This window comes from Vicia villosa, linkage group LG2, assembly GCF_029867415.1.
Source record: "Vicia villosa cultivar HV-30 ecotype Madison, WI linkage group LG2, Vvil1.0, whole genome shotgun sequence".
Lineage (NCBI taxonomy): Eukaryota > Viridiplantae > Streptophyta > Magnoliopsida > Fabales > Fabaceae > Vicia > Vicia villosa.
In genome coordinates this window covers 122,833,043-122,857,655 of record NC_081181.1, presented here as the reverse complement: position 1 = coordinate 122,857,655, position 24,613 = coordinate 122,833,043, and the positions used below count along the sequence as shown (strand labels likewise).

Here is a 24,613-nt window from a genome sequence, read left to right as displayed (position 1 = left end):
GATCATACTAAAGTTCGATCCAATATCTCACAAATATCCACCTTGGACCTAACTTTACAACGTCAAGGGAACAAACTAGCTTTCTTCATGCAGCTTTATCAACTGCATACAGTGGAAAAACTTGCAACTCGGCAATGATTTGGTGATCATATCAGCAGCATTGTCTTCAGTCGAAACCTTCAGCACTTGGACTTCTCCACGCTCGATTACTCCTCTGAAGAAATGCAATCTCACATCGATGTGCTTAGTTCCCTCATGATATGCTGAGTTCTTCGACAGGTGTATTGCCCTTTGACTATCATATTTAACAGTGATACCTTTACCTTGAAGTTTCAGCTCCTTTGCAAAACCTTCAAGCCACAATGCTTCTTTCACAGCTTCAGTTAGAGCAATATACTCCGCTTTAGTGGTTGATATAGCAACAACCTTCTGAAGTGTTGATTTCCAACTAATTTATGTGCCAAACATGGTGAAAACATATCCATAAATAGACTTTCTAGAATCCAGACAACCTGCATAATCAGAGTCGACATATCCTTCGATTGCTGCTTTACTATCTTCACCCAAGGCTCCGCCATAAATTAGGACCCTGTTCAGGACCCATTTATGTACCTTAAAATCCACTCCAATGCTTGCCAGTGAGCCTTTCCAAGATTCTCCATGTACCTGCTTACAAGACTTACTGCATATGCTATGTCAGGTCTAGTACAGACCATAGCATACATCAAAGAACCAACTATATTAGCATATGGGATGATATTCATATAGGCTCTTTCGACATCAGTACTGGGACACTGATCAATACTCAGCTTGAATTGAGGGTTTGTTGGAGTCACAACTAGCTTCGAATTCGACATACCAAACTTTTCGAGAATCTTTCGTAGATATGCCTCTTGAGATAAGCATAACTTCGATTTTTTCTATCTCTTCGGATGTCAATTCCAAGAATCCTAGAAGCAGCTCCCAGATCCTTCATATCGAACTCCTTATTGAGTTCAGCCTTCACCCTCGTCACATCTTCAACATTGTTGCTTGCTATAAGAATATCATCCACATAAAGCAACAAAATAACAAATGAATTACCAGGTCGAAATTTGAAGTAAACGCAGTGGTCGAACTGACTTCGAATGAAACTTATGCGTGCCATGAACTTTTCGAATCTCTTATTCCACTTTCGAGGAGATTATTTCAGCCCATATAAAGATCTCTTCAGCTTGGACACATATTCTTCCTTCCCCTTTTCGACATACCCTTCAAGTTGCCTCATCAGGATTGTTTCATCTAGATCACCATACAAGAACGCAGTCTTCACATCCATCTGTTCCAGTTCAAGGTCGAACTCTGCCACCATGGCAAGCAACATTCGAATGGACCTATGCTTCACAACAGGAGAAAACACATAATTGAAGTCGACACCTTCTTTCTGAATGAAACCCCTAGCAACTAACCTTGCCTTGTATCTTTTCGACGTCACTTCTTCGATTCCTTCCTTAACTTTGAAAATCCATTTACAGCTGACTAACCTTGCCCCAGCAGGTTTCTTGATCAATTACCAAGTGTGATTATCATGAAGAGATTTCATCTCATCATCCATGGCCTTCAGCCATTCAGTCTTATTTCGACTCCTCATAACTTCCTTGTAGTCTCTAGGTTCTTCGTCTAGAACCTCACTTGCAGAGATTAAGATATAAGCTATAAGATCTGCATACCCAAGTCTCTGAGGTGCTTTTATGACTCTTCTCGACCTATCTCTTGACAATAGGTAGTCATCGACAGTTTCCTCATCCTCAACATCTTCTGCTTCTTCTTCGACTTCATCAGGGATATACAATTCAACATCAACATGCTTCACCTCAACAGGAATCTCTACCTGTTCCATCTCTTCTGCACTTCGACCATCATCATCATCATCATCAGTTTTCTTGAAAGCCATTTCAGCTTCATTGAAAACTACATCTCGACTAGTGATACACCTCCTGTGACCTGGCTCTAGGCACCATAGCCTATAAGCTTTGACTCCTTCAGGGTATCCCATGAACATGCATTTAAGAGCTCTAGGTTTGACCTTGTCTTGCCTAATGTGAGCATAGGCTACGCAGCCAAATACTCTCAATTTGTCGAGATCTGGTGGATGTCCCGACCAAACTTCTTCAGGTGTCTTCATATCTAGCACTGTCGAAGGACATCTGTTTATCAGATATATTGTTTCACAGCAATACTGATCCACCATCTTGATCACATAATTCCTCGAACAAGTCTTTGTTTTAAGTCATGTGTCAAGTGCAACCTGAATCCATAATGCACTCTCTTCTCGAGTCACTGCTTGAAACCACAAGAACATCAGATGATTCGAAATCATCTTGAACAATGGCTGCATTGCCATTATCCTTACCTCCACGATCTTTCAAGCGTTTAGGGCACACCTTTCTTGTGTGAACCCCCTTCTTACAATGATAGCATCGAATGCCAGATGCTTCGCCACTGTAAGACTTCGACTAGATTTTGCCCTTCTTCTTGTCAAACTTACCATCCTTTCGTAAGAGTTTTCCTTTAACGGCCAAACCTTCGCCAACAGTCGAAGGTTTATACTCCTTTCGTTCATTCAAGTCCTTAGAATATAAGGCTGATTGAACTTCTTCAAACATCAGGGACTCCCTTCCATACAAGAGAGTTTCTTTGAAGTGAGCATGTGATCGAGGCAAAGAACACAATAGTAACAGCGCTTGATCTTCATCATCGATCTTCACATCAATATTTTCAAGATCAAGAATCAGCTTGTTGAACAAATCCAACTGCTCAGCCAACACTTTGTCTTCAATCATCTTGAATGAATACAAAGCTTGCTTTAGGTAGAGTCGATTTACCAGCGATTTAGTCATATACAAACTTTCAAGTTTCACCCATAACCCTGATGCCGTCGTCTCCTTTGATACCTTCCAGAGAACCTTATCACCAAGGCTCAACAAAATTGCGCTGTGTGCTTTCTCGATCATATTCGTCTTCTCCGCTGGCGTCAATTCTGCATTCATGGCTGCCTCTCCCTTCAACGCTTCCAAGCAACCCTGCTGAACCAGTAGGGCTTTCATCTTCAAGCGCCACAGACCGAAATCATTCACTCTGGTGAACTTTTCAATCTCATACTTTGTTGAAGGCATCTTCTCCACGCTCACCGCACCAATTTGTTGTGAAAAACAATGTCAAGAACAAAATATAATAGGGAATTAGGGAAGATAAGAAGAACACAAGGAATTGGTTATAACTGCTATTCTTTTACTTTCTCTTAAAAAAGATTACAAGTTTACAAGAATAACAAATAACCTCTCTCACCCTAAATTAGGATTTGCAGCTTAGCAGTGATGAGAGACTAGTATGCTATTTATAATAAAACCTAACATACTAACTAATGGGATTTTTCCACAAGGCCCATTACACAAGTCAACTTAATAAATAAGCTAACTTAACAAATTAGGATTTAAACACTAAAACCTAATTTAACATGCTAACAACCCTAGCATCTTCGACACAAGCATGTGAGTAACCTTCGACTTCATGCTTAATCCTGTCAAACCAAGAAGCTACCCTTCGATCATACTAAAGTTCGATCCAATATCTCACAAATATTCAATTAGCATTAAAAGATTACAAGTGAAAAATAACAACCACCTCTCACCTAACAAGTGAGAGAGCAACCTATTTATAGACTACTAACATATGGATCTAATGTATGATGATAACATGAATACATGACATACTTCGACTACATGTTAATTTGACTCTGTCAAATTTTGAAGCTACCTCTGTCGAGTTTTGAGTCCAAAGCTACAAATCTCCATCTTGGAATAAACTTCAAAACACCAAGGGAACAAACTACATATTATCATGCAGTTTTATCAACTGCATACAATGGAACAACTTTCAACTTAGTAATGTCTTGGTGATCATATCATAGCATTGTCATCAGTCAAAACCTTCAACACTTTTACTTCTCATATCTCGATTATTTCTCTGACGAAATGTATTTGCACATCAATGTGCTTTGTCCTTTCATGATAAGTTGAGTTCTTGGACAAATGTATGGCACTTTGACTATCACATTTAACAGTGATTACTTGACCTTGAAGTTTCAGTTCCTTAGCAAACCCTTCAAGCCACAATGCTTCTTTTACAACTTCAGTGAGGGCAATATATTTGGCTTCAGTGGTTGATAGGGCTACAACCTTTTGAAGTCTCGCTTTCCAACTGGTTGATGTACCAAACATAATGGACACATATCCAGAAAGAGATTTCCTTGTATCCATACATCCTGCATAGACAGAGTCAACAAATCCTTTAGTTTCGACTTTGGCATCATCACCTCTAGCTCCACCATACATCAGAACTCTACTCAGAGATCCATTTCAAAGCTTGTCAATGCACCTTTCCAAGTTTGGCCATGTACCTGCTTACAAGGCTTACTGTATATGCTACGTTTGGCCTAGTACAGACCATAGCACACATCAAAGAACCTACTATGTTAGCATATGGTATGCCATTCATTTATGTTCTTTTGAATTCAGTACTAGGACTTTAAGCTATACCCAACTTGAATTGTTCAGTTGTTGGTGTTATAACTGGTTCTTTCAAATTCACTTTCTCAATATACAATTATATATTGTGTGTTTGTATATATTATATGTGTTTGTATCTTCCAGTGTGTAATTAGGAAACACAGATTAATTTAATTTTTTTCAGTTTTCATTTTCAAATATAAACATTGTTTGTTATGTATTTTTTAGTAGATTAGTGATACCATATCCAACAAATCATGGAAAATTAAGGATTTCATGTGTTATAGTTTCAAAAGCGTGTTATAGTTTAAAAAAATTAAGCGGGCTTAGCGGGCCAACCCTCCCCTTTACATCTTTAGCTCGCGGGGTTTTTTGTTTTGGCGGGGCAGATAAGTGGACGCAAAATCCAAACCCGCCATTTTAACACCCATAGTTTCAGGCCATATGGTGACCTATTCAACTTACACACATAATCCTCCTTACCTTTTTATTCATACCCTTCAAGTTGCTTTATCAGAATTGTTTCGTCCAGATCACCATATAGAAAGGCAGTCTTAACATCCATCTGCTCCAGTTCTAGGTCGAACCTAGCCACCATAGTAAGGAGCATTCTAATGGGTCTATGTTTCACAACATTATAGAATACATCATTGAAATCCACCCCTTTTCTCTGAGTGAAGCCCCTTACAACTAATCTTTCCTTGAATCTCTTCGACATAACGCCTTGGACTCCTTCCTTTACTTTGAAAATCCATTTATAGCTGGCTAATATGGCCCATGCGGGTCTCTTGATCATCTTCCAAGTGTTGTTATCATGAAGAAATTTTATCTCATCATTCATAGCTCTCAGCCACTCAATCTTATTTCAACTCCTCATAGCTTCCTTATAATCTAGATGTTCTTCATCAAGCTCCTCAGTAGAAGAGATTAATGAGATCTACATAACCATGTCTTGGAGGTGGCTTGATGACTCTTCTTAACCTATCTCTTGCTACCAGGTAGTCATTATTAGTTTTCTCATTTGCTTCAGCATCCTGTGATTCTTCTACAACTTCATCTTGGTCTTGAACTTTAACATCTCTATGTTCCACCTCAACAGGAAAATCTTCATGTTCTTGCTCCTCTTCTGAAATCTTTGCATTTTGACCAACGTCATCAGTTTTCTTGAAATTCGTCTTAGCTTCATTGAAAACTACATCATGACTTGTGATACACCTCATGTGGCCTAATTCTAGGCACCATGGCCTATAAGCTTTGACTCCCTCGGGATACTCAAGGAACATGCATCTCAGAGCTATATGTTCGACTTTTTCTTACCTAATATGAGCATAGGATACACAACCAAATACTTTAATTCTGTCGAGATTTGGTGGATTTTCTGACTATACTTCTTCAGGTGTCTTCATTCTCAAGGCAGCCGAGGGACACCTATAGATAGAAAATATCTTACACCTGAGTGTGATGGACTTCTTGCAGGCCCCCAAAGATCACCATGAATGTAATCAGGGGATCCATGTGTTCTTTGTTTTCCTTTATTAAACTTTACTTTGCAAGTTTTACTGAATATACAGGGTTCAAAGAACTCCAGCTTTTCGACTTTATCACCACCTAGTAGAGTTTTTTTCCCTAATTCGACCAGAACCATTTCACTGACATGGCCAAGACTCATGTGTCATAATTCGGTCTTCGTCACAAGCTTTGTAGATGCAAAATCTGTTGAACCACTTACAACCTCAACCACAATGATATACAAGCCTTGCCTCTTGATGCCTTTCAAGACTTCCTTCGACCCCTTTATGACTCTCAGGATACCTTGCTCTCCTTTGAAAACATATCCTTTCTTGTTGAATTGACCAAGAGAAATCAAATTTCTCTTAAGACCAGGTACATACCTGATGCCAGTCAACAAATTTATTGACTCGTCGTGGAGCTTTAATCTCACAGATCCAATTCCTACAGTTTTGTAGGCTTCGTTGTTTCCCTGCCGCACTGATCCACCATCTTGGTCACATAATTCCTCAAATACATCTTTGTTTAGAGTCATGTGCCAAGTGCAACCTGAATTTATAATACATTCCTTGCTAGAATTTCTGCTCGAAACAACCAGGACATCAGATGATTCGTAATCATCTTAAACAATGACAAATTGCCATTGTCCATGCTATCGCAATAACTTTTCAGCCTATCATGGCACACTTTTCTAATACGACCTTCCTTCGTAGAGTGGTAACTCCTAATAGCATGAGCAATTACCACCATAAGAATTTTGTATAACTTTACCCTTTTTCTTCTCAAACTTACCATACTTCGAGAATTTTCCTTTTATGGACAATCCTTCACCAAAAAATGGTTAAATGATTGGTTAAAACGGTTATTCAATTCACTTTCAGTTCAAGGAGACAAAGAAGAGTGAGGAAGAAGGGAGAGAAACAAGGTTGGTTAAAACAGTTATTTAATTCACTTTTTCAATGAGTGTTAAATAATTACAAGTGAAAAATAACAACCAACCCCTTTTCTAACAAGTGAGAGAACAACCTATTTATAGACTACTAACATATATATCTAATGTATGATGATAACACGAATACATAACTTGCATATCTACAACATCATCAATGTTGCGTACTGCACGAACATACTTCACCTACATGTTAATTCGACCCTGTCGAATTCTGAAGCCACCCTTATCAAGTTTTGTGTTCGATTCAAATACTAGTTTATGACTCCAAAGCTACCTGCAATATATCTATGTATAAAATTAGATTAAATAACAAAATTAGTCTAGTATCTCTCCTTAAAGTCACAACTATGTACTAGTTATAATGAAATTATAAAAATTCTCTTGTTGAAGTAGTGGATTTCTACTTGACCTTCAAAAACATGATTGTAAATTGATGTTTACTCTAATCCTCATTTTAGATTCTTACTCTAAAATTAAATAGACCAACAGTTAGAGTTGAGCTCAATTGTAAAGATGGTGGTAAAGTCAAATAAACAGCTGCTATTAATTAAATGATTTGAATGTGAAGAGAAGAGGACAAATAGAAAAAAGCAAAGGGAATGTGATAAGGTTTTGTAACGCCAAATGTAGTGCATAAATCCATTGCCACCAACTCTGAGCTGTTAGTTGCGTGCAATAAATAATAACTAATCAAATTCAAACCAATAATCAATCTCAGTTACATAAATAAACTCTTTGTTTATTTAAGTACAACATCATCATATTCATATTCATTAATCATTCCCTTCTTTAAAATTACTTAATTTTATATTTGAACTACTTTTAAATATGCATGCAGTAAAGTAAACTTTATCTTCCGACAATAATAACATGTTTCAAAACCAAACTATAACAACCAAAGTATAAGGAAAGTCGACAGTCACAAGTTTAGTATCTTAATCAAGAAAGAAAGAAAAGACAGGCCTACAAGGCTAAGGTAGTGCATGTCATGTGGGCACTATGATTTTCAACAACAGCATAAACACCACTGGCTTCATATTTATCACACAAAAATTAAAAAGAAAAAAACAATTAACTCATTTTCCAAACAGAATCATTACCGAATAAACAAACACTAACCTCGTAGCCTTTTCCTCTGTCATTCTCATTAATTATTACTATAATTATTCATAAAAGTCTTCATTTTTTTGGCTTTCTTTCTCATTATTACACACACTTGCACTTTCGTTGTTTTCTACTTTTTTTCACCAAAGTTTCAATCTTTGCTACTTTTCAACTATACCCACATGTCTCTTTTCTCTACCACAATGCCTCATTGATTTGCAGCTCAAGTTTCCACAATTCTCAGTTTTCATACCAGTTATTGGTATATATGCTGATTTGTTCTATGTGAAATTTGAATCAGTGAATTATTCTGTGTTTGGTAATCTTCAAAAAAAGCTATGAATTTGCTCGCAGTGATTGTAACTGTAATCCAATTGTTGTTGTTAAGGTTGAATAGTTGGATTCTGTAAATTGGTTCAGTGTTCTATTTGTAGCACTTTTTTCAGAAACTTGATGATTGGTTTGGTTTTGGTTTCTCTGATTTGGCTTTTAATGGGTGAATTTTGAGGATGAAAACAAAGTCTTTTTCTTCTTCTGTTGCCATGAATCTTCAAAGATTGGTTTGCATGAATACTTTATTGTTTCTATTGAGTTGTTTTTCTGCTAATTTTGCTATATATAGATAAAATTGGTATGCATCTATAAAGGAATCTTGTAATTTATTGATTAAAATTCTCAATTCAGAATTTTTATCAAACTTCAAGAAAATTGTGTTGGTTTTGAATTTTTGTTTTAGACTATTCAAGTACTGAATAACTTGTGGCATTGTAGAGTGCAAACTACAAAGGGATATTGTTTTACAAAAGTCGGAACCGGCGAAATTCTAATGGAGTGATACTTGGAAGGTGAAATTGAGGGCATGAGAGTCTTTTGGTAGACTGTATGGGAGGCTTATTGCCTTTTTTTGAATTCAGTCAAGGGAGGATGGCCAAGAAAGTTCATGCTCACAAGAGACATCATGTTGGTAAGTCTTGTTTTTATATGTTTAAGATGAAAAATAAAATCTTCACTCTTGCTAAGATTGGAAAAAAAGTGATTAGTCTGTTACAACTTTTTATGAGTACATGTTGCTGATTTCGTAATTACGTTGTGCTCCGCGCAGACTTCGAAACTCCTCGAAATAGTTTAGATCTGCAAGAAGAAACATCTCGGAAATACGGTCCACGAGGAGAATTACCGGTAAGTTTAGCTTCATGTGTCTTGTTAAGTGTTTGAAAACACCATAATGATTGCAAAATAGAAAGTTTAGTGAAGGTATTATGTTTTTCTACTCTCATTCTTGAATTGAATTGTACTGTGATGTGAATTTTCAGCACTATTATCAAGTAGAAGAAGATTGGCCTGAAAATAATGGTTACTCAAACACGGGTTCGATGAAAAAGCTGATCAATGAAGAGCTATCGGTGCGATCAAGCACAAGGCAAAATGCACCAAGCATTGTGGCAAGGTTGATGGGGTTAGACATGATGCCGGTAGAGACTAAATCTGCTGTTCCATCGGATAAAAGAATAAGTGAAAATACAGCGAAGAAGTATTCGAACAAGAGAATGAATGGTTCCAACTTTAATTCTTCTAGCCATATTGAACTTGATTCGGTTTATGAAATCATAGATGACGATGATGATGGATGGAGCCGGAGTTTTGGAGAACCAAGGCCACGGGAACATCCACAGGAAGAGGAACTTCAGAAATTCAAGAAAGAGTTTGAAGCATATCAAGCAGCAAGGTTTCAAGAATGTTCGAGGTTTGCTGAAATCGGCAGTGTTTCTAGCCGATTGATTTTTCAAGAGAATCTGAATAAGGAAAAGGTTGCACATAATACAAACATGCAAAGGAAAGTATTTCCTTCAAATAGCAGAACTCTAAGTAGAGACTTTGAAGAGTCCTTAATGATAAAATCTTATAACAGATTAGGGGCATCTTCTCCGACTCGAATAGTTATCTTGAAGCCCGGTCCTGATAGTATCTTCAGTCATGAAGAGAATTGGACCAGTGCATCAGGAGCTTTACCAGGGAGACATAGTATAGAAGATTTTCTTGAGGAGGTGAAAGAGCGTCTGAAATGCGAACTCCAAGGAAAAAATGTTGCAAAAGGTTATGCTGTTCGAGGAAGTGAAATTGAGGCCCTGCGCAATAAAAAACCATCCGATCCTAAACTCATTGCTCGTCAAATAGTAAAGCAGGTAAAAGAAAATGTGAATAGAGATTCTGACTCAAATTCAGGCTGCTCAGAATCAACAAGATCATACAAAGGTGAAGAGAAGTTCAAAAGACCGAATTATCCGGAATTTATCAGTAATACAAGGAGTTACTTGTCAGAGAAGCTAACAAACACGGTAACAAGTGAAGGACGCGATGATGATATTTATGAAGTGAAGTCAAGATCACATGCATTTGACAATCCAAGAGTTAGACTCAAGAAAACGGAAGGTCTTTTGCATTGTGCAAATGAATGGGAAATATCGAAAGAGGAAACGGAAATACAAACGGGATCCTTTAGGCACGAACAAGACAGCGACATTATGCTTCACAAGGAGTTCTTGTCTCCAAGGAACCTTGTAAGATCATTGTCTGCTCCTGTATCAAGATCAGGAACATCATTTGGAAAGCTTCTTCTAGAGGACCGACACATTTTAACTGGCGCTCATATTCGCAGAAAGCTTGAAGCTGTCGAAACTATGTCTGTTGATGTTAAAAAACCGAAAAAAGAGAGGTTTAATCATATTAAAGAAAGGGTCTCCAATTTTAGATACAGTTTTGCACTAAGAGGGAGGCTTTTCGGCAAGAGGAATCAATCAATGGGCGAATCACACAGAAATGAATATCGTCCAGCAACAAGAGATATCACAAGTGGCCCAACAGTGCTTATGAACTGTGGAAGCGAAAGACATGTAAGTTCACCATATATTTATTTTTTAACTCTTTTATATTTCATACATAGTTGTTTAAATAAATCATTTGATTTTCTGTATATGTTTTCTAGGAGAACTACACTGAGGTACCTCCTAGTCCTGCATCTGTATGCAGTAGTGTTCATGAAGACTTTTGGAGGCGAACCGAATATTTAAGTCCAATATCAACTCCTGATGTGTCATCAAGAGATGATACTGTTATGCCTCAAGTTTTCAGAGATATCAGCTCAGGTTTAAATGGTATGATACAACTCTATGTTTCAAGTATTGAGCAATGCAGTGTGAATATATTTTCAAACTCTTTCTGATAGATTTCTTTGCTTGTTGATTATGATAGAGTTAAGAAGACAACTCAATCAACTTGATTCTGATGATGTTGATGTTGAGGATTTCTCTATGAAACATAAACCTACTGAGACTGAGTTGATGCAATTAAACGATCCAGCAGAATCTTACATAAGAGATTTACTTCTAGCATCTGGTCTATACTTCGGTTCTTGGGACAAATCTTTGTTAAGAGGGGACACATATGCAAAGCCTATTGGAAATTCCGTTTTTGAAGAAGTTGAAGAATCTCATAAGAACTTAATCAATGAGAATGATGCAAATTTTACAAAGGATCAAAGCGAGAATAGCCACAAGATTTTGCTCGATTTGTTAAACGAGGCACTTTCCGTTGTTCTTGGACCGCCTTCCACATTGTCTAGATTCAGAAAGAAATTATGCAAGTCTTCCATGTTGCCGCCGCCTCAAGGAAAGGAACTATTGAAGTTAGTATGGGAAAATATCCGCGTTTTGTTATATCCTTCATCTGATATATCTCATTATTCAGTTGATACTTTGGTTGCTCAACACTTGAGTTCAATTCCTTGGTCTGGAATAATCAATGATGAGATAAATATATTAGGAAGAGAGGTAGAATGTCTTATAACTAATGATCTTGTTGAAGAACTCACAAAGGATTTGATTTGAGAAGTAAAGTTTCACATAATAAAGAGTTCCACAGATTGTAGTAAGGGTTATATTATACATGATTGTTACACAAAGTGGAAGATAGAAGAAGCCTAATTGATATAGTTTTGCTGATGGATATTGATATGTGTGTATATAAAGTGTTGTGAGTTTTTGTGATGTAGGGGACATTTTGAGTGATAATTCTTAGTGTACATGAGTGAAGTGAATAAGTAGATTATTTTTTCAAAACAGCTAATTTATTGATGCTTATTGTTGTTGAGTTTTTTTTTTTTTCTCTAACTTATGTAAATGTGTTTAACTAGCTGATCAAAACATGCATAATTTATAAGAACAAAAACTGAAGAAAAAAATAGTGAAAAAAACAGATAACTATTTATTGTGTGTGAGAAAAATATATGAAGCAAACGAAATTGCCCTCACGCAGGATCGAACTGCGGACCTCCAGTTTACAAGACTGGCGCTCTACCACTGAGCTATAAGGGCTGATTTGTTAATTTTATGTCTTTTTATTATTTAAAATTATTTTATCATATATTCATAAATTTCTACATGCTATTCTTTGCTTAATTATCTTTAAAATAAACAATCGTTTTCTCTGCCAATGAGGAAAATTAGTTGATAGAATGAATTCTTTTAATGTATTGTGATTTTAACAGAAATTGTCAAAATTATGTTCGATAAACAGTTTAATAGAAATTACTTTTATTATAAAATTAATATTCTTGACATATAAATCTCATTGGTTAAGTCTTATATATGAAATATTTACACAAGAGTATATTCTAATTTAAGGTTTTAACGTAAATACTTACGTCCCAACAGTATATTCTTATATTGTTGCTGTTTATATTTACACTACACCACAATTGTTTATTCCACCCAAATTTTCTCTCTTTATTAAGAAACTCCAAATCATTATTTTTCCTCCACATTTTTTAGTTATTTTATATTTATTATTTTGACGTGTTTCACCCATAATTATAACTAGTTTTAGACATTAGTGGTGTTTACTTATCTGTGTGTTTGTGCCACACTGATAATAAACTCTGAACAAAATTGTATTTGATTGTTGGTTGATTGTGTGTCTGCATTCAAAATTGTATTTGATTGTTGGTTGATTGTGTGTCTGCATTCTAACTCAATCGATTATTATAACAAAACTTTATCAAATGGCATTACACTAATATCTGTGTGAGTGTGTGTGTGTTTCATTATTTACAACTTTGGTAATGTTGCTGTACACTCAAATCAAAAAGTCTGATTTCGTATGAGAGCATTATTTATGTTGAACTGATCTCTCCACAACTAGTAGTAATAACAACTTCGGTTTCTTCATAAGTCTCAACTCCTAGCAGAACTTAAACGCTGGACTGCTCGTTCTAAACACACTTTATGTCTTTGTAAGCCATGCCACTTATCATTACTTGAGCCCTCATTCATCAGTCCAAACTGGGCAATTTGATCATGCAGTGCCTCCAAGTTGACTAGAGGAACAGTGGTTGGTCGTCCATGAGCACACTGCAAGGTGAATCGCTCAATTTATCATGAAAATTGCCTTCCAAAATCCATAAACATGAAAAACCTAATATATCTTACCTGGAAACAGAGTGATGTATGCTTTAGCTCTTCAACTAGAAGGGAACATTCTGATGGTAGCAATGAATCCCCAAACATAATTGCACCTTCAGAAAAAAGCGTTTATAAAATTAAAAGAAACTGCAATATGTGGATGAACACATCATAAAAGATGGGAATTATGGCATATGTTATTCAGAAAATAAAAGAATAATTCCGTGCAAGCTCCAAAAATAGGGAGACTTTGGTAATGCCTTTGTAGATTATTATGTCCAGAGCACTCTAGCTTCATTGGAAAAAAGATCCTCGTTTACATGTAAGAGCAAGGCTTTCCAAACTTCTGAGCGTAAGTGGTTGTAGCTAGTAAGATTAGGCATGTACCTCTGCACGCTTTCGAATTTAGGAGTCGTACAACGGAGGGTGGCATTGTTGATGATCCATCAGTTTCAGCAAGCTAAAGGTAAATATATTTTAAAGTTAAAAGTACTAAAGTTGTCCATTTATTAAACAATGATAACTTGAAGTAGGAAGGTTTTAAACAAGATTTTTGTAACCTGCTGAAGAAACTCTAATAGATCAACATCGTTTAAATTGGCACCTAAAATGGACGGTACCTACAAGTAAATAATTAACATCAGTAATATGAAAAGCAAAATAAAGTCACATGTATTTAAAAGAAAGTAAAAAGATATAGTGCTGACCGCAACAAGGGTGATGGTCATTTGTTGTTTGTTGAGAATATCCAAATTCCTGCAAAGATAATCAAAATCTTGATTCATTACAGAGATAATCAAAGACTCTGCAGTACAGAAACAATGGTTATCTTATAACTATTTCAAACTCCACCAGACAAAATGAGGTATACCTTCTAAAGGAATCAGAATTTTGAGTATGAATCTTACAGATCCATCCCCAATCTTTTATCTGTTCACTGTAACTATTAAGCAATTGATAACCCATCTCTGGCAGCACCTGCATGAAACATCTTTCTAACAATTTAAGAAATTCAAAGCTAAAAAAACATGCCACGCTTGACATCTAAATAATAATAGAAAGTATAGAGAGAATAGACATTTTCAGTTGCAACTGATTTTCATTGATGTGAAAGTTGCAAGAGAGAGAAACTGTTTGTATTTATAGTTGCAAACAGTTTACCTGCTATAGCAGGTTTTCCTATTACATACTGACAGTTGTCAGTGGCATTAGAGAGCTGGGAGAACTAACTGAACAGTTAATTATCAGTTAGGCAACAATACATGATTTAAAAGTCTAGCTGAAATATATCTCTAATACATACCAGCTCCTGTTCAGCGTCTAGATAGGTTATTGCTTTTGCTTCTCCAGATAATACCTAAATATTCAACTAGTTTGGTAAGTCATTCTGGAGAAATATTGATGCCCTATTAAATGCAAACAGTTTACCTTTTGACGTAAGTCTTCTAGTCTGATTCTTTCATCTGCGGCATGCTGTGAAAAAAAAAAAAAAAAAAAAAAAACTATTGTCACAATGTTACACATCCAACTTTCCTGAAGGGGGGTTCTCAGTTTCCACAGGTCAGGAATGTCGCACGTAATGTATGCACTTGACAAGCATTTCTGAATGCTCTTTAAGTCATCTAAGACATGCTGGGAAGTCAAGGAGGTGAGGAAGAAGACACAACCCAATGGGTATGTATGGTAGAGGCAAGTAGTGTTGGGGGAAATGTGTTGTGTGGGTGTCTCCGTAGAGTACATTATGCCTGCTCAAAAGGAAAGTGAGATAAAAGACATCTTGGGTTGTGCTTTGAACCACAGTTCAAGTTGAACTGTACTAGACAGATGCAACAAAAAGACTAACCAGGAGCTGCATGTGCATTCAGAAGGTTAACTTGTAAATATCTGTTATGCTATGTCTTTGTAATGATGTGATGTGTCATAGTGAATATTCTCCAACCCTATGCATGTTAACCAGGAGAGAAATTTAACCATAATGCAATAATGTTCAACGACAGACCTGATCAATAACGGCAAGGGTTTTGCCAGCCATGATTGGAATGAATTTCTTATCGACCTGATGGAGAACTTTGGCATCCTCGAGGCATTTCTTACTAATTGTTTCAGGTATTAGTGAATTTCCGGCAAGATGCAAGAATCCAGAAGAAATGTCAAGTATATTGTTTTGATTTCCAATATCAATTAGTTTATCGTTCTTCTGCACAATGATTGTAATCCTAGTCAGATCACAAAATCTCCAACATAATAACTAACATCTCCAATGTAATGTATTATGTCTCAAATATTGACAAAATTACTTGAGTTTGAGGTGAGTGGCTCCTCCATTTGTTCCCATAATCTATGGGATCTTGCACTTCCCTAGATATCAATTCTGAAATACAAGATAACATGGGTTTGACAGCAAATTACTAAGTGAAAGATTAGACAAATAATTTAAGTGCTCATTTATTAATCATATAAACATGGAGGAAAATTACAAGCATAATCCATTCCAATTGACAGTAAACTTCTTCAGCACAAAAGATAATAGAAAATGCAAAACTTCAACAATCTCTAGTCTTTATTTATGGCAGATTTAACAGAGAAATTCCCAGTTTTACACAGCATAAGGTAATTTGTATTAAAGAAACTTCTTATTTAAGAAATAAATAGTTTCTCAAGATACTATCCAGAGATAAGACATGATCCCTTTCAACTCACTCCTCATTCAAGGCTGGGCAATATTTGACATGGTTCTATGGCAAAACTATTTCAAATTAGCAGATGTTATTGGGCAAGACTTATGAGACAAGATTTGCCAACACATTAAACTTACCCCTGAATTGATCATTCTGTTGAACATTGAAACTTTCAAAACCATCAGTCTTGGCAATGTCATCAATCTGTGGAGCCCCGAGAAACTCTGAACTCCGTTTTTCATTAGTTCTATGATCAGGGAAAAACCACAAAGGGTCAATGAGAAGTTATTACCAACCGTTTAGCAGCTTAAGAAAGGGTCAATAAGATAATAATACTGTACTTCAAATCTTGCAACAGATCTTCATTGCTGGGGTGAAAAGCACCAGAAGGATGTTGAGAATATTTAAAATCACTGGCTTCTGCAGATTCAAAAGCATTAGTCCAATTTGATTTATTAAATATGTTGTTACATTAGAAAAAGGGAGCAAAGGATGTTAAGCAAGAAAATGGAAAACCTAGAAGATTGGTAGTAGGTTGGGATGCTTGGCCAGTATATCTTTCAGCTATCATATCTGGAAGTTGATTTAAAGAGAAAAACCTCCTTTTACTTCTATGAAATGGTGGAGCTGAGAAGCTTCTTTTCGATCTAACATGAGTCTTCTCCAAAACTGGATGCCTAAAACGATCCCTTTTGCCGTTGCTAATGTTGGGTCTCGTACAGTTTCCAACATATGACTCAGTTAATAGCAAGTTGGTTTCCTCATTTAAAATATCCGATCTTTTTGGGAAATATGAATCACTGAAATCAGGCCAGTCAACCAATCGGTTAAGAATTTCATTAAAATCAACAGCACCATCAAAACTAAATCCACTATTTGCAAAACTTGAGGTGCAGGTTTGCTGGTTAGCATGCCTTGACATATCATAACTGAAATTGTATTCTTTTTCTTCATCATCAAAAACATGTGTACGATGGATCCTTTTGCAGTATTTAGATGCTCCCTCAAGATTGTAACTGAAGTTGTTCCCAATTTCTTCATCGTAAAAATTTTGTGTATGGTGAGTCCTTTCATAGCATCTAGATGCTCTTTGAAGATCACTAATATCATTGGTATGATAAACACCCAATGCAGTAGCCTTAGGTGAGGGACTTTGATAAACAGGATGCCTTTCAGAGTTTGGTAACTGATCACCAGAACTAGAGTTTCCTATTTGTGTTGCTGAATACCATGAAACTGAAGGTCGACAATTTTCTTTAGACTGTGCTCTTAAAAGAAAATCAGAATCTTCAGACATCTTCAATTTTTTTGCAACTTCTACACATGGAAGGGCATTTAAATCCTTACCTATGAAACAATCCCCCCCTAGATTTTGCTTGCTCCAAAAGCTAAAGGTTTGGAGTTCAGGCTCATTATTTACGAGCAAAGCCTTCTCATGCAGAATACTTCCTTTTTGTGTAGAGCAGCTTTTTAGAAAAGGCTTTTGAAAATCCCCATCAATCTCTACATCATAACCGAACCCATAGGAGTCATAAATGGAATCACCTTCAAATGATTCACATAGCACACTAGCATCTACTTTATCTAATTTTCTTCCATGTGAAGAGCTTGTTGCATAAAAAGGTATATTATCATATAAATTTTCTACAGCAGGACGCATACCATCTGAAAAATAAACTCCTTGCAACAAATCATTGTTATCATACGTCAAAAAATTGTTGTTCTTTTTCTTAGTGGTAACCATGCTTTTGGCGTATGAAACGTCTAGTAAATTTCCAGAATAACCGGTCCAACAATGAAGCCCTCCCATGTTTTGTTTATCTTTGAACATCTCAGTCCTTCGATGTAAGTAACCAACATTGGTTCTAACATCCTCCCTTTTGCATTCATGATTGTCATCTTCAGTTAGCTTGTCTGAAGTGGAAAAGAAGAGGTCTAAACAACCTTTACGATTTTGGTTTCCAAATTTTGATATATCTGCATTGAAGATATTTGAGAACAATCTTTAAATGTTAAAAGAGAAACCAAACTAACATGATCTTCTGTAGCCTAATTAGCATTTATGCAATTATTGTTCAAATAATATTTTCCTACGATATGTATGTTACTTGATCAGAATTTATCAGACTTAATTAGTGTAAAGGAAGGAAATTACATGATCGCCAAATTAGAATTTTACCTGCTTCCGCTGAAATGGTGTTGACATCTAGATCTACTTTTTCCTGTTGATCTTTTTGAACAGTATAAGTGGCTTTATTGATGGAATCTCCTGCAAGGATCTCAAAGATTAGTAAAAGCATAAAAACTGACAATTCATTATATTATATATATCATCAATAAGACGCAGTGAGAGGGTATACCATATGCTATGCTTCCCTCCCAGAAATGTTTGATGACCTTTTCAATGAAGTTTAGTATTGGAGTCCAATCCTTAGAAAGTGGGGAAAAAGAAAACAATCAAATTTGTGTAGGATGCAGGGCTGGGATAAAATAACTTATACTGAAACTATAGCTAGCATGGGAAAGAAGCTTTGAATCTCTGCTAGCTGTTCTTTGTTGAAGTTTATTTACACCACCCAGATTACATGAAGTATTATATAAGCTAAAAACTAAACTAGAACACCAAGACCCAAACACTTACCCACTAAATGAGGTCATCTACATGGATCAGTTAATGGCATAAAATCTTGTCATGTATTTGGTCCAAAGATGGACTATTTATCTCTCTATACTCTCTTAATAGTTTGACAAATAGTCTTCTTTGACCTCTCTCTACTTTTAACAATTGAACAATCTTCTATCTTTTTAACCTTCTTTGCCAACACTTCTTTACAGACACTTAGACCACCTAAGACGAGATTCTATCATCTTTTCTACAATGGGAGCTATCCTAATTTTTACTCTAATGATTGTTTTTCTAATTCTATCTTGTCTTGTTCAAAGCACTCATCCATGTAATATTCTCATATTTGAGATACTAAGTATTCTTCTCTCTTTTTTTTAGTCCTTACTATTCAACTTTCAATTCCATAAGACATTACAGGTCTTATTCCTGTAGTATAGTTTTCCTCTAAGTATGTGTGGTATTTATCTATTATAGATCATAGCCAAGACATTCTCTATTCATAGAATTTGGATTGGACCTAACTCAATCTTACATAAGGGAAAGAGGGCGAGCCGATCTATGATCTGGGAAAATAGGGTGGAGAACTGCCTATGGGTAGTGAGAGGCTGTGGCTAGGATGTTGTGTTAAACAAAGGGAAGACAATTGCAATGAAGGCAGGGGCCAGAATGAGGTGGTTAGGGTTTCAGAAAGAAAGAAAAAGAACAGAACCAGAATGAAGGCAGCTAGGGGTCTTTAAGCGGAAATGAGAGCCTCAAGAGCGAGAGCTTGTAATACCATGTGAAAACTGAATAATATATTTTCAGTATGATTAATGTACAAGGACTAATCTTTTCGTATAGACTATTCTAGCCTAATGGGCCGTGACTAATGGACTAAAGGTACGAATTCAAACTACTAATAACAATAGTAAAAATTAATTATTTACAACATCTAGTTTATCTACTTGATGTTATCTCGCCATCCCTTTCTACAATGGACCCACAGTATTATGGTATGCTCTCCATGTTTTACCTCTACAAGTATTTATGTCTCTCTTGCTAAATTGTATTCCATATACTTTGTTTTATACTTCTATATCTTAGAAAGAAATCACTCTAACTTCTCAATCATTTCTTCTCTTGATTTTTCAACTAAAGCAATATCGCAAAAAAATGTACCACAATACTATCTCATGAACAAATGGAATCAAGATAAGCACTCAAAGTTGACCTTTGGCACTTATAGTTACGAGACAATCTTTTGCACTTCCCTTCTATGTTCATGTCACTAGTTGTGTACCATACAAAAATCATTTATGGATATTATGCAAACAATTATACAGCACAAACTCAAAATTACTAATAAGATAATACTTGAGTAGTTGAGAGAAAAACCAGGAGACTACCTTGAATTCAACATAAGTTTTTGATGGCCCAAAGCTCAAAACATATAAAGAGCGGGGGCACCTTAAATTCAAGATATAAGCCGGACATGGCTGTGATCTGTCTCTCTTTTTGTTTTTGCATTCATTATCAGCACTCCATGAGTTACGATGCTCAAACCTAATAGCCAGTTGACTTAAAAGCTTATGAATAGGTCCCTTGCAAACGAACTGTGAGTTAATATCTAACCATGTTAAAGTCTACGAACAAATGTTTATGAAATTTGATTCTTTTCCAAACCTCAACACATCCACTTTGTACTATTATTACAATTTCAATATCTAAACCTGTATTTTCACAAGGATACAGAGATACTGTAAAGCCTGCAAAGAAAACATATTAACACACGAAAAGTTAGGGGATGAGACAGAAAAACCAACCCCGAAGTTACAATGAGATGAGATAGAAGATTGACGTTTTGCATTAGAAATATAAATCACCTTCATATCTAGGGTATTGCAAGGATCTGATATGTATCCAGTAAGCTTTATGATATTGTTTTCAACTTCTAATTCATGAAGAGAGTTCGTCACCTCCACCCCAAAGCCAGCGGTTACAAGTGACAGTGGAGAAGCAGCAGAATGTGAGCAGAAAAGCTCATCCTCTCTACATATAGGGTGTAAAAAGTGTGAGAAAAAAATTATAAAGATACAACTAGAAATTTTTCAGAGAAGATACCTTTCAATATCAACAACTTTGAAGGAAATATTTGGGCACACAAGTGCAAGCCGCATTACACATTTCTTGATTGATTGGAGTACCTTATTGGGGCTTCCAATTCAAAGATGAAACTCATCAGTCAATCCAAATTTTCGAATGAGACATAGTTTCCATAAAAGAAAACTACGACCACAGAAAACATATCACTTGTAAGGTGGACAAGAGAAAAGCAACCTGGACTCAATGTGCTTCCTCCGAACTGGTTGGTTGTAAAATATTTCACAGACAATGACTGAAAGACATAAGGCCTTAATTAGTAAATAATTAATTGTATTAAGTAAACCAGATAAAAGTAGTCATCACATCATTAAAGAAAGGATTTTCTAGTCTCATAAATACAATGAATATGGAACACATATCCCAGATTTCCCTGTGTGGAAGAGATATTACTATGAGAGAAAATAATGTAACTGAAAGCCAAAGTGAAGATTAATTATCAAGTGCGGGATGATGTAGAAATCAATAAATTGAAAGTCAAAAGTTCAAAGACATAAAATCAGAGTTATTAATCCCAAATAGTGGAGCGGAGCGGCCGACCCCAAAAATGGGACAGCGGGATAGCGGATAACTGGATAACTTTTTGGGCTAATTATATGAATAATCTACCTATATATTTAATGCAGATTAAATAACTTTTTGAACTAATTATATGAATAATCTACACTAATCATATGAAACAGACTCCATATATTATAATATGCCCTATTTTAATCTATCTGCCAAACACTACCTAAATCTCATGCAACATGTAGATTTAGGAAAAAGGAATATCGTGTATGCATTAATAGGTGCCATCTTTAGTCATACAAAGAAACAAAAACTATACAACTGTTAGACTAATCAAACGTTATCACCTGTTGTGCCTACTTCCTTTCTATCATCATCAATACCAAGGTATAAACACTTGCACCCCTGCAGTCAATAAAATAAAATATCAAACATTGCATTAATAGCAGCTATAATATGATTAGTCTACTAAAATAAAAGGTTGGAAGTTATCCTTACCTTCAATACCTTTTTATAACCATTTGGCCTTCCAGAAGCTCTTGTCACTATTTCCAACAAAGAGACTTCGGAAATGGAAGCTAAAGCTTCACCACGAAAACCAAAGTTTTCACTTGTGGTATTTAGGTCAGCCAAATTAAGAAATTTTGATGTTGCTGCTTGACAAATATGCATTCACGGTATTATCAAAGGCAGCAAGGAAAATTTATTCACGGAAGATAAGCACCTAAAGGAAACTCACTCAATGTTAAATTTTACATGTCATGTTTTAAACAAAGCAACAGACCATATACACCCAGTTACTTCTACTAGCAACTCCCTTTGTTCCTTATTGTAAGACCCTTTACAAATTTTACAAGTATTAAAAAATGTTGTTACAATAAATTTGTAAAAGTGTGTTAATTTCACATAAATATTCCTTCAATTATAAATTTAATAGGATTATGTTGAAAAGATACCATTTGTGCACATGAAAGTTTGTAGAGGGTCTTAAAAAAATGGACTACAAATATGGAAAGTGAATTTTATAATTAGAGACGGAAGGGGTAATATTCAGAGTCCTGGGACAGCAGATTATGTTGTTACACATACACATGTATAACACTAACCATGAAGTGTAGCCGCATATATGACCAAAATGCAGATAAATCAATCAAATATCAAATCATATCACATATAACCACAAAAGAAAATTGATCGTGTGACAGGGGATAGGCAAAATCACTTGGCGTGTGTTTGGAAACGCAGTAGCAAGCCATCCCCAACATGGTAAGCCACCACTTGCTGGTAGGCATAGCTTCAAGACCAACGCATGACTCCAAAGTGGAAAATTAAGTTTCCAAATACATGCTTAGTCATCTAGCTCACCGCATAAAGACAACTTTATCTAGTAACTATGGCCCACAAGTAAGTAGAAAAATATTTAAAAACAATATATAAATGTCTTTTGGTGGCCTTTTAGGCCCTATTTGCGAGTTTGGAGATGAGGGAATTTGGGGGGAGGAGAGTAGATTAAAAAATAGAGAAAGCTTCACGTATTTTAAGAGGATGCTTTTGTGAAGAATGATAAATGAATGCTTATCACTAATCTATTTTTAATTATGAGAGTATTATAACATTGATTGAATTTGAAGAATTTATTGAAACCCTCCTTAACCCTCAGTTCAATACAATTTTTCAGTTTTCCCATTTTATGGGAGAATTTTGTATTATGAAGAAAAAAAATCCCCCTATTCAAGTTAATGGATTATCCTCTCTTCCATTTCATTTTCCTCCTTCCAAAAAGTCCTCCCTTTTCTTGCCCTCTAACTCTCAAACTCGCAAAGAGAGTCTTAATCACCACATATCTTCTCAAACTTTCAAAGAGAGTCTTAATCACCACATATCTTCCACCAGACATTATTTAACAAAACAAAACAAAACAAAAAAAAAACTAATGTCAGCCTGAGACTGCTGCATTCAGAAAACACATCAAGAAAGGGAACATGCGGGCACATCAAAATGATCACATATTCACATGAATAAACCATCGACAAGTCCACAATATCAAAGATAAAAAACCAAAAATGAAGATGTACACATAACACACCATATCTTTCTCCCACCAATTCCAGTCCATCTCGAGTAATTCCATCTCCTACAAACCCATTCATCGAATTCAAAAATTAGACGAAAAACTAAAGTTAGCCACAAGTTTAGCATGCAAATAAAAAACATAAACTTCCAAAATAAAACAAAAATTACCGTCATCAACTACTTTTAAGAAGCAGTTCCCAACATTAACAAACACTGATACCTAAAACAAACAAAAAACAACACAGAGTTCATGTATAGCCATAAGCACTTTTCAACGATTACCAAAACATTGAAAGCAAAGATATAATAGAGTATGATATACCTTTGTAGCACGGGCATCGAGGCTATTGAAAACAAGTTCCTCGACGATTCTTGTGAAATCGAACAAGGAAATGCCAGAACGAATTGAGCTACGAACAGATTCCGGCAATGGCCTTATCGTCGCCATCAAGCTTCGCTGCCAGGATCGCGACGAATATAAACAGCGTGATACTCAAATGAGGGATCCTAGGGTTTCTGATTAAACGTCGACGTTTGATCGGGGAATAGCTCACTCACTCCCAGAGCTGTATGTGTTTCTGTTTTCGAAGCTGTGCGAATATTGGCGGTTTGATTTCAAACTGAAACTTGCAAGGAACGTGTGTCGGTTAAGTGGTTAACCACTTAGTATGATTTATACTTTTTTTTTTACAGTGCTTTTTTTTTTTTTTTTTTGTGTAAACAAGAATATAATAACCGGAGAACTAAGGGTTCTCCAACCCTGTTACACAGGAAACGGATTAATACCGTCAAAAGTCAATATTACAAACCAATTATAATTACGACATAAAAGACACCGGGTCCTTAACAAAATCGTAAAAGCTACAATTGGGATGAGCAATATCGCCTATAAAAGACCATCTCCATATCAAGATCTTGATATTCCAAATCATATTATTAACATTCCAAGCCTCATTCCTAAAGCAAAAACCATTTCTTGTCAACCAAATAATCCAAAAAGTGGCTAACCAAAACACCCC

General features: G+C 35.8%; 2 protein-coding genes and 1 non-coding gene across 8 annotated transcripts; 1 reads left to right on the top strand and 2 right to left on the bottom strand.

The window, feature by feature from the left end:
- Positions 1–8,082: 8,082 nt before the first annotated feature.
- LOC131651957 (uncharacterized) lies at positions 8,083–12,258 on the top strand. 2 transcript variants are annotated; one of them, XM_058921704.1, is made up of 6 exons: positions 8,083–8,374; positions 8,884–9,076; positions 9,215–9,291; positions 9,426–11,003; positions 11,096–11,264; positions 11,362–12,258. In XM_058921704.1, exons 2-6 carry the CDS (start codon positions 8,995–8,997, stop codon positions 11,994–11,996), a joined length of 2,541 nt encoding a protein of 846 aa, XP_058777687.1. In that variant the 5' UTR covers positions 8,083–8,374; positions 8,884–8,994; the 3' UTR covers positions 11,997–12,258. The 2 variants fall into 2 exon arrangements, with proteins under 2 accessions (XP_058777687.1, XP_058777688.1); XM_058921705.1 differs by having other exon boundaries at positions 8,083–8,431.
- A 152-nt stretch (positions 12,259–12,410) lies between these two features.
- On the bottom strand, positions 12,411–12,482 carry TRNAT-UGU (transfer RNA threonine (anticodon UGU)). The gene has a single exon. It is a non-coding gene; the product is annotated as a tRNA-Thr (tRNA).
- Positions 12,483–12,981: 499 nt separating this feature from the next.
- On the bottom strand, positions 12,982–24,229 carry LOC131651956 (DNA mismatch repair protein MLH3). 5 transcript variants are annotated; one of them, XM_058921700.1, is made up of 25 exons: positions 23,917–24,229; positions 23,763–23,814; positions 23,608–23,655; positions 22,020–22,174; positions 21,869–21,926; positions 21,189–21,246; positions 20,973–21,065; positions 20,735–20,900; positions 20,602–20,617; positions 20,258–20,478; positions 18,607–18,676; positions 18,426–18,515; positions 16,763–18,223; positions 16,588–16,666; positions 16,384–16,493; positions 15,866–15,939; positions 15,568–15,762; positions 14,997–15,041; positions 14,872–14,925; positions 14,440–14,546; positions 14,276–14,324; positions 14,129–14,188; positions 13,956–14,028; positions 13,596–13,681; positions 12,982–13,517 (listed from the first exon to the last, which is right to left on the bottom strand). In XM_058921700.1, the coding sequence occupies exons 1-25, from the start codon at positions 24,040–24,042 to the stop codon at positions 13,341–13,343; spliced, it is 3,723 nt and encodes a 1,240-aa protein (XP_058777683.1). In that variant the 5' UTR covers positions 24,043–24,229; the 3' UTR covers positions 12,982–13,340. The 5 variants fall into 5 exon arrangements, with proteins under 5 accessions (XP_058777683.1, XP_058777686.1, XP_058777685.1 ...); XM_058921699.1 differs by having other exon boundaries at positions 12,984–13,517; positions 15,568–15,765; XM_058921701.1 differs by having other exon boundaries at positions 13,382–13,517; positions 13,889–14,028; positions 15,568–15,765.
- Positions 24,230–24,613: the final 384 nt, after the last annotated feature.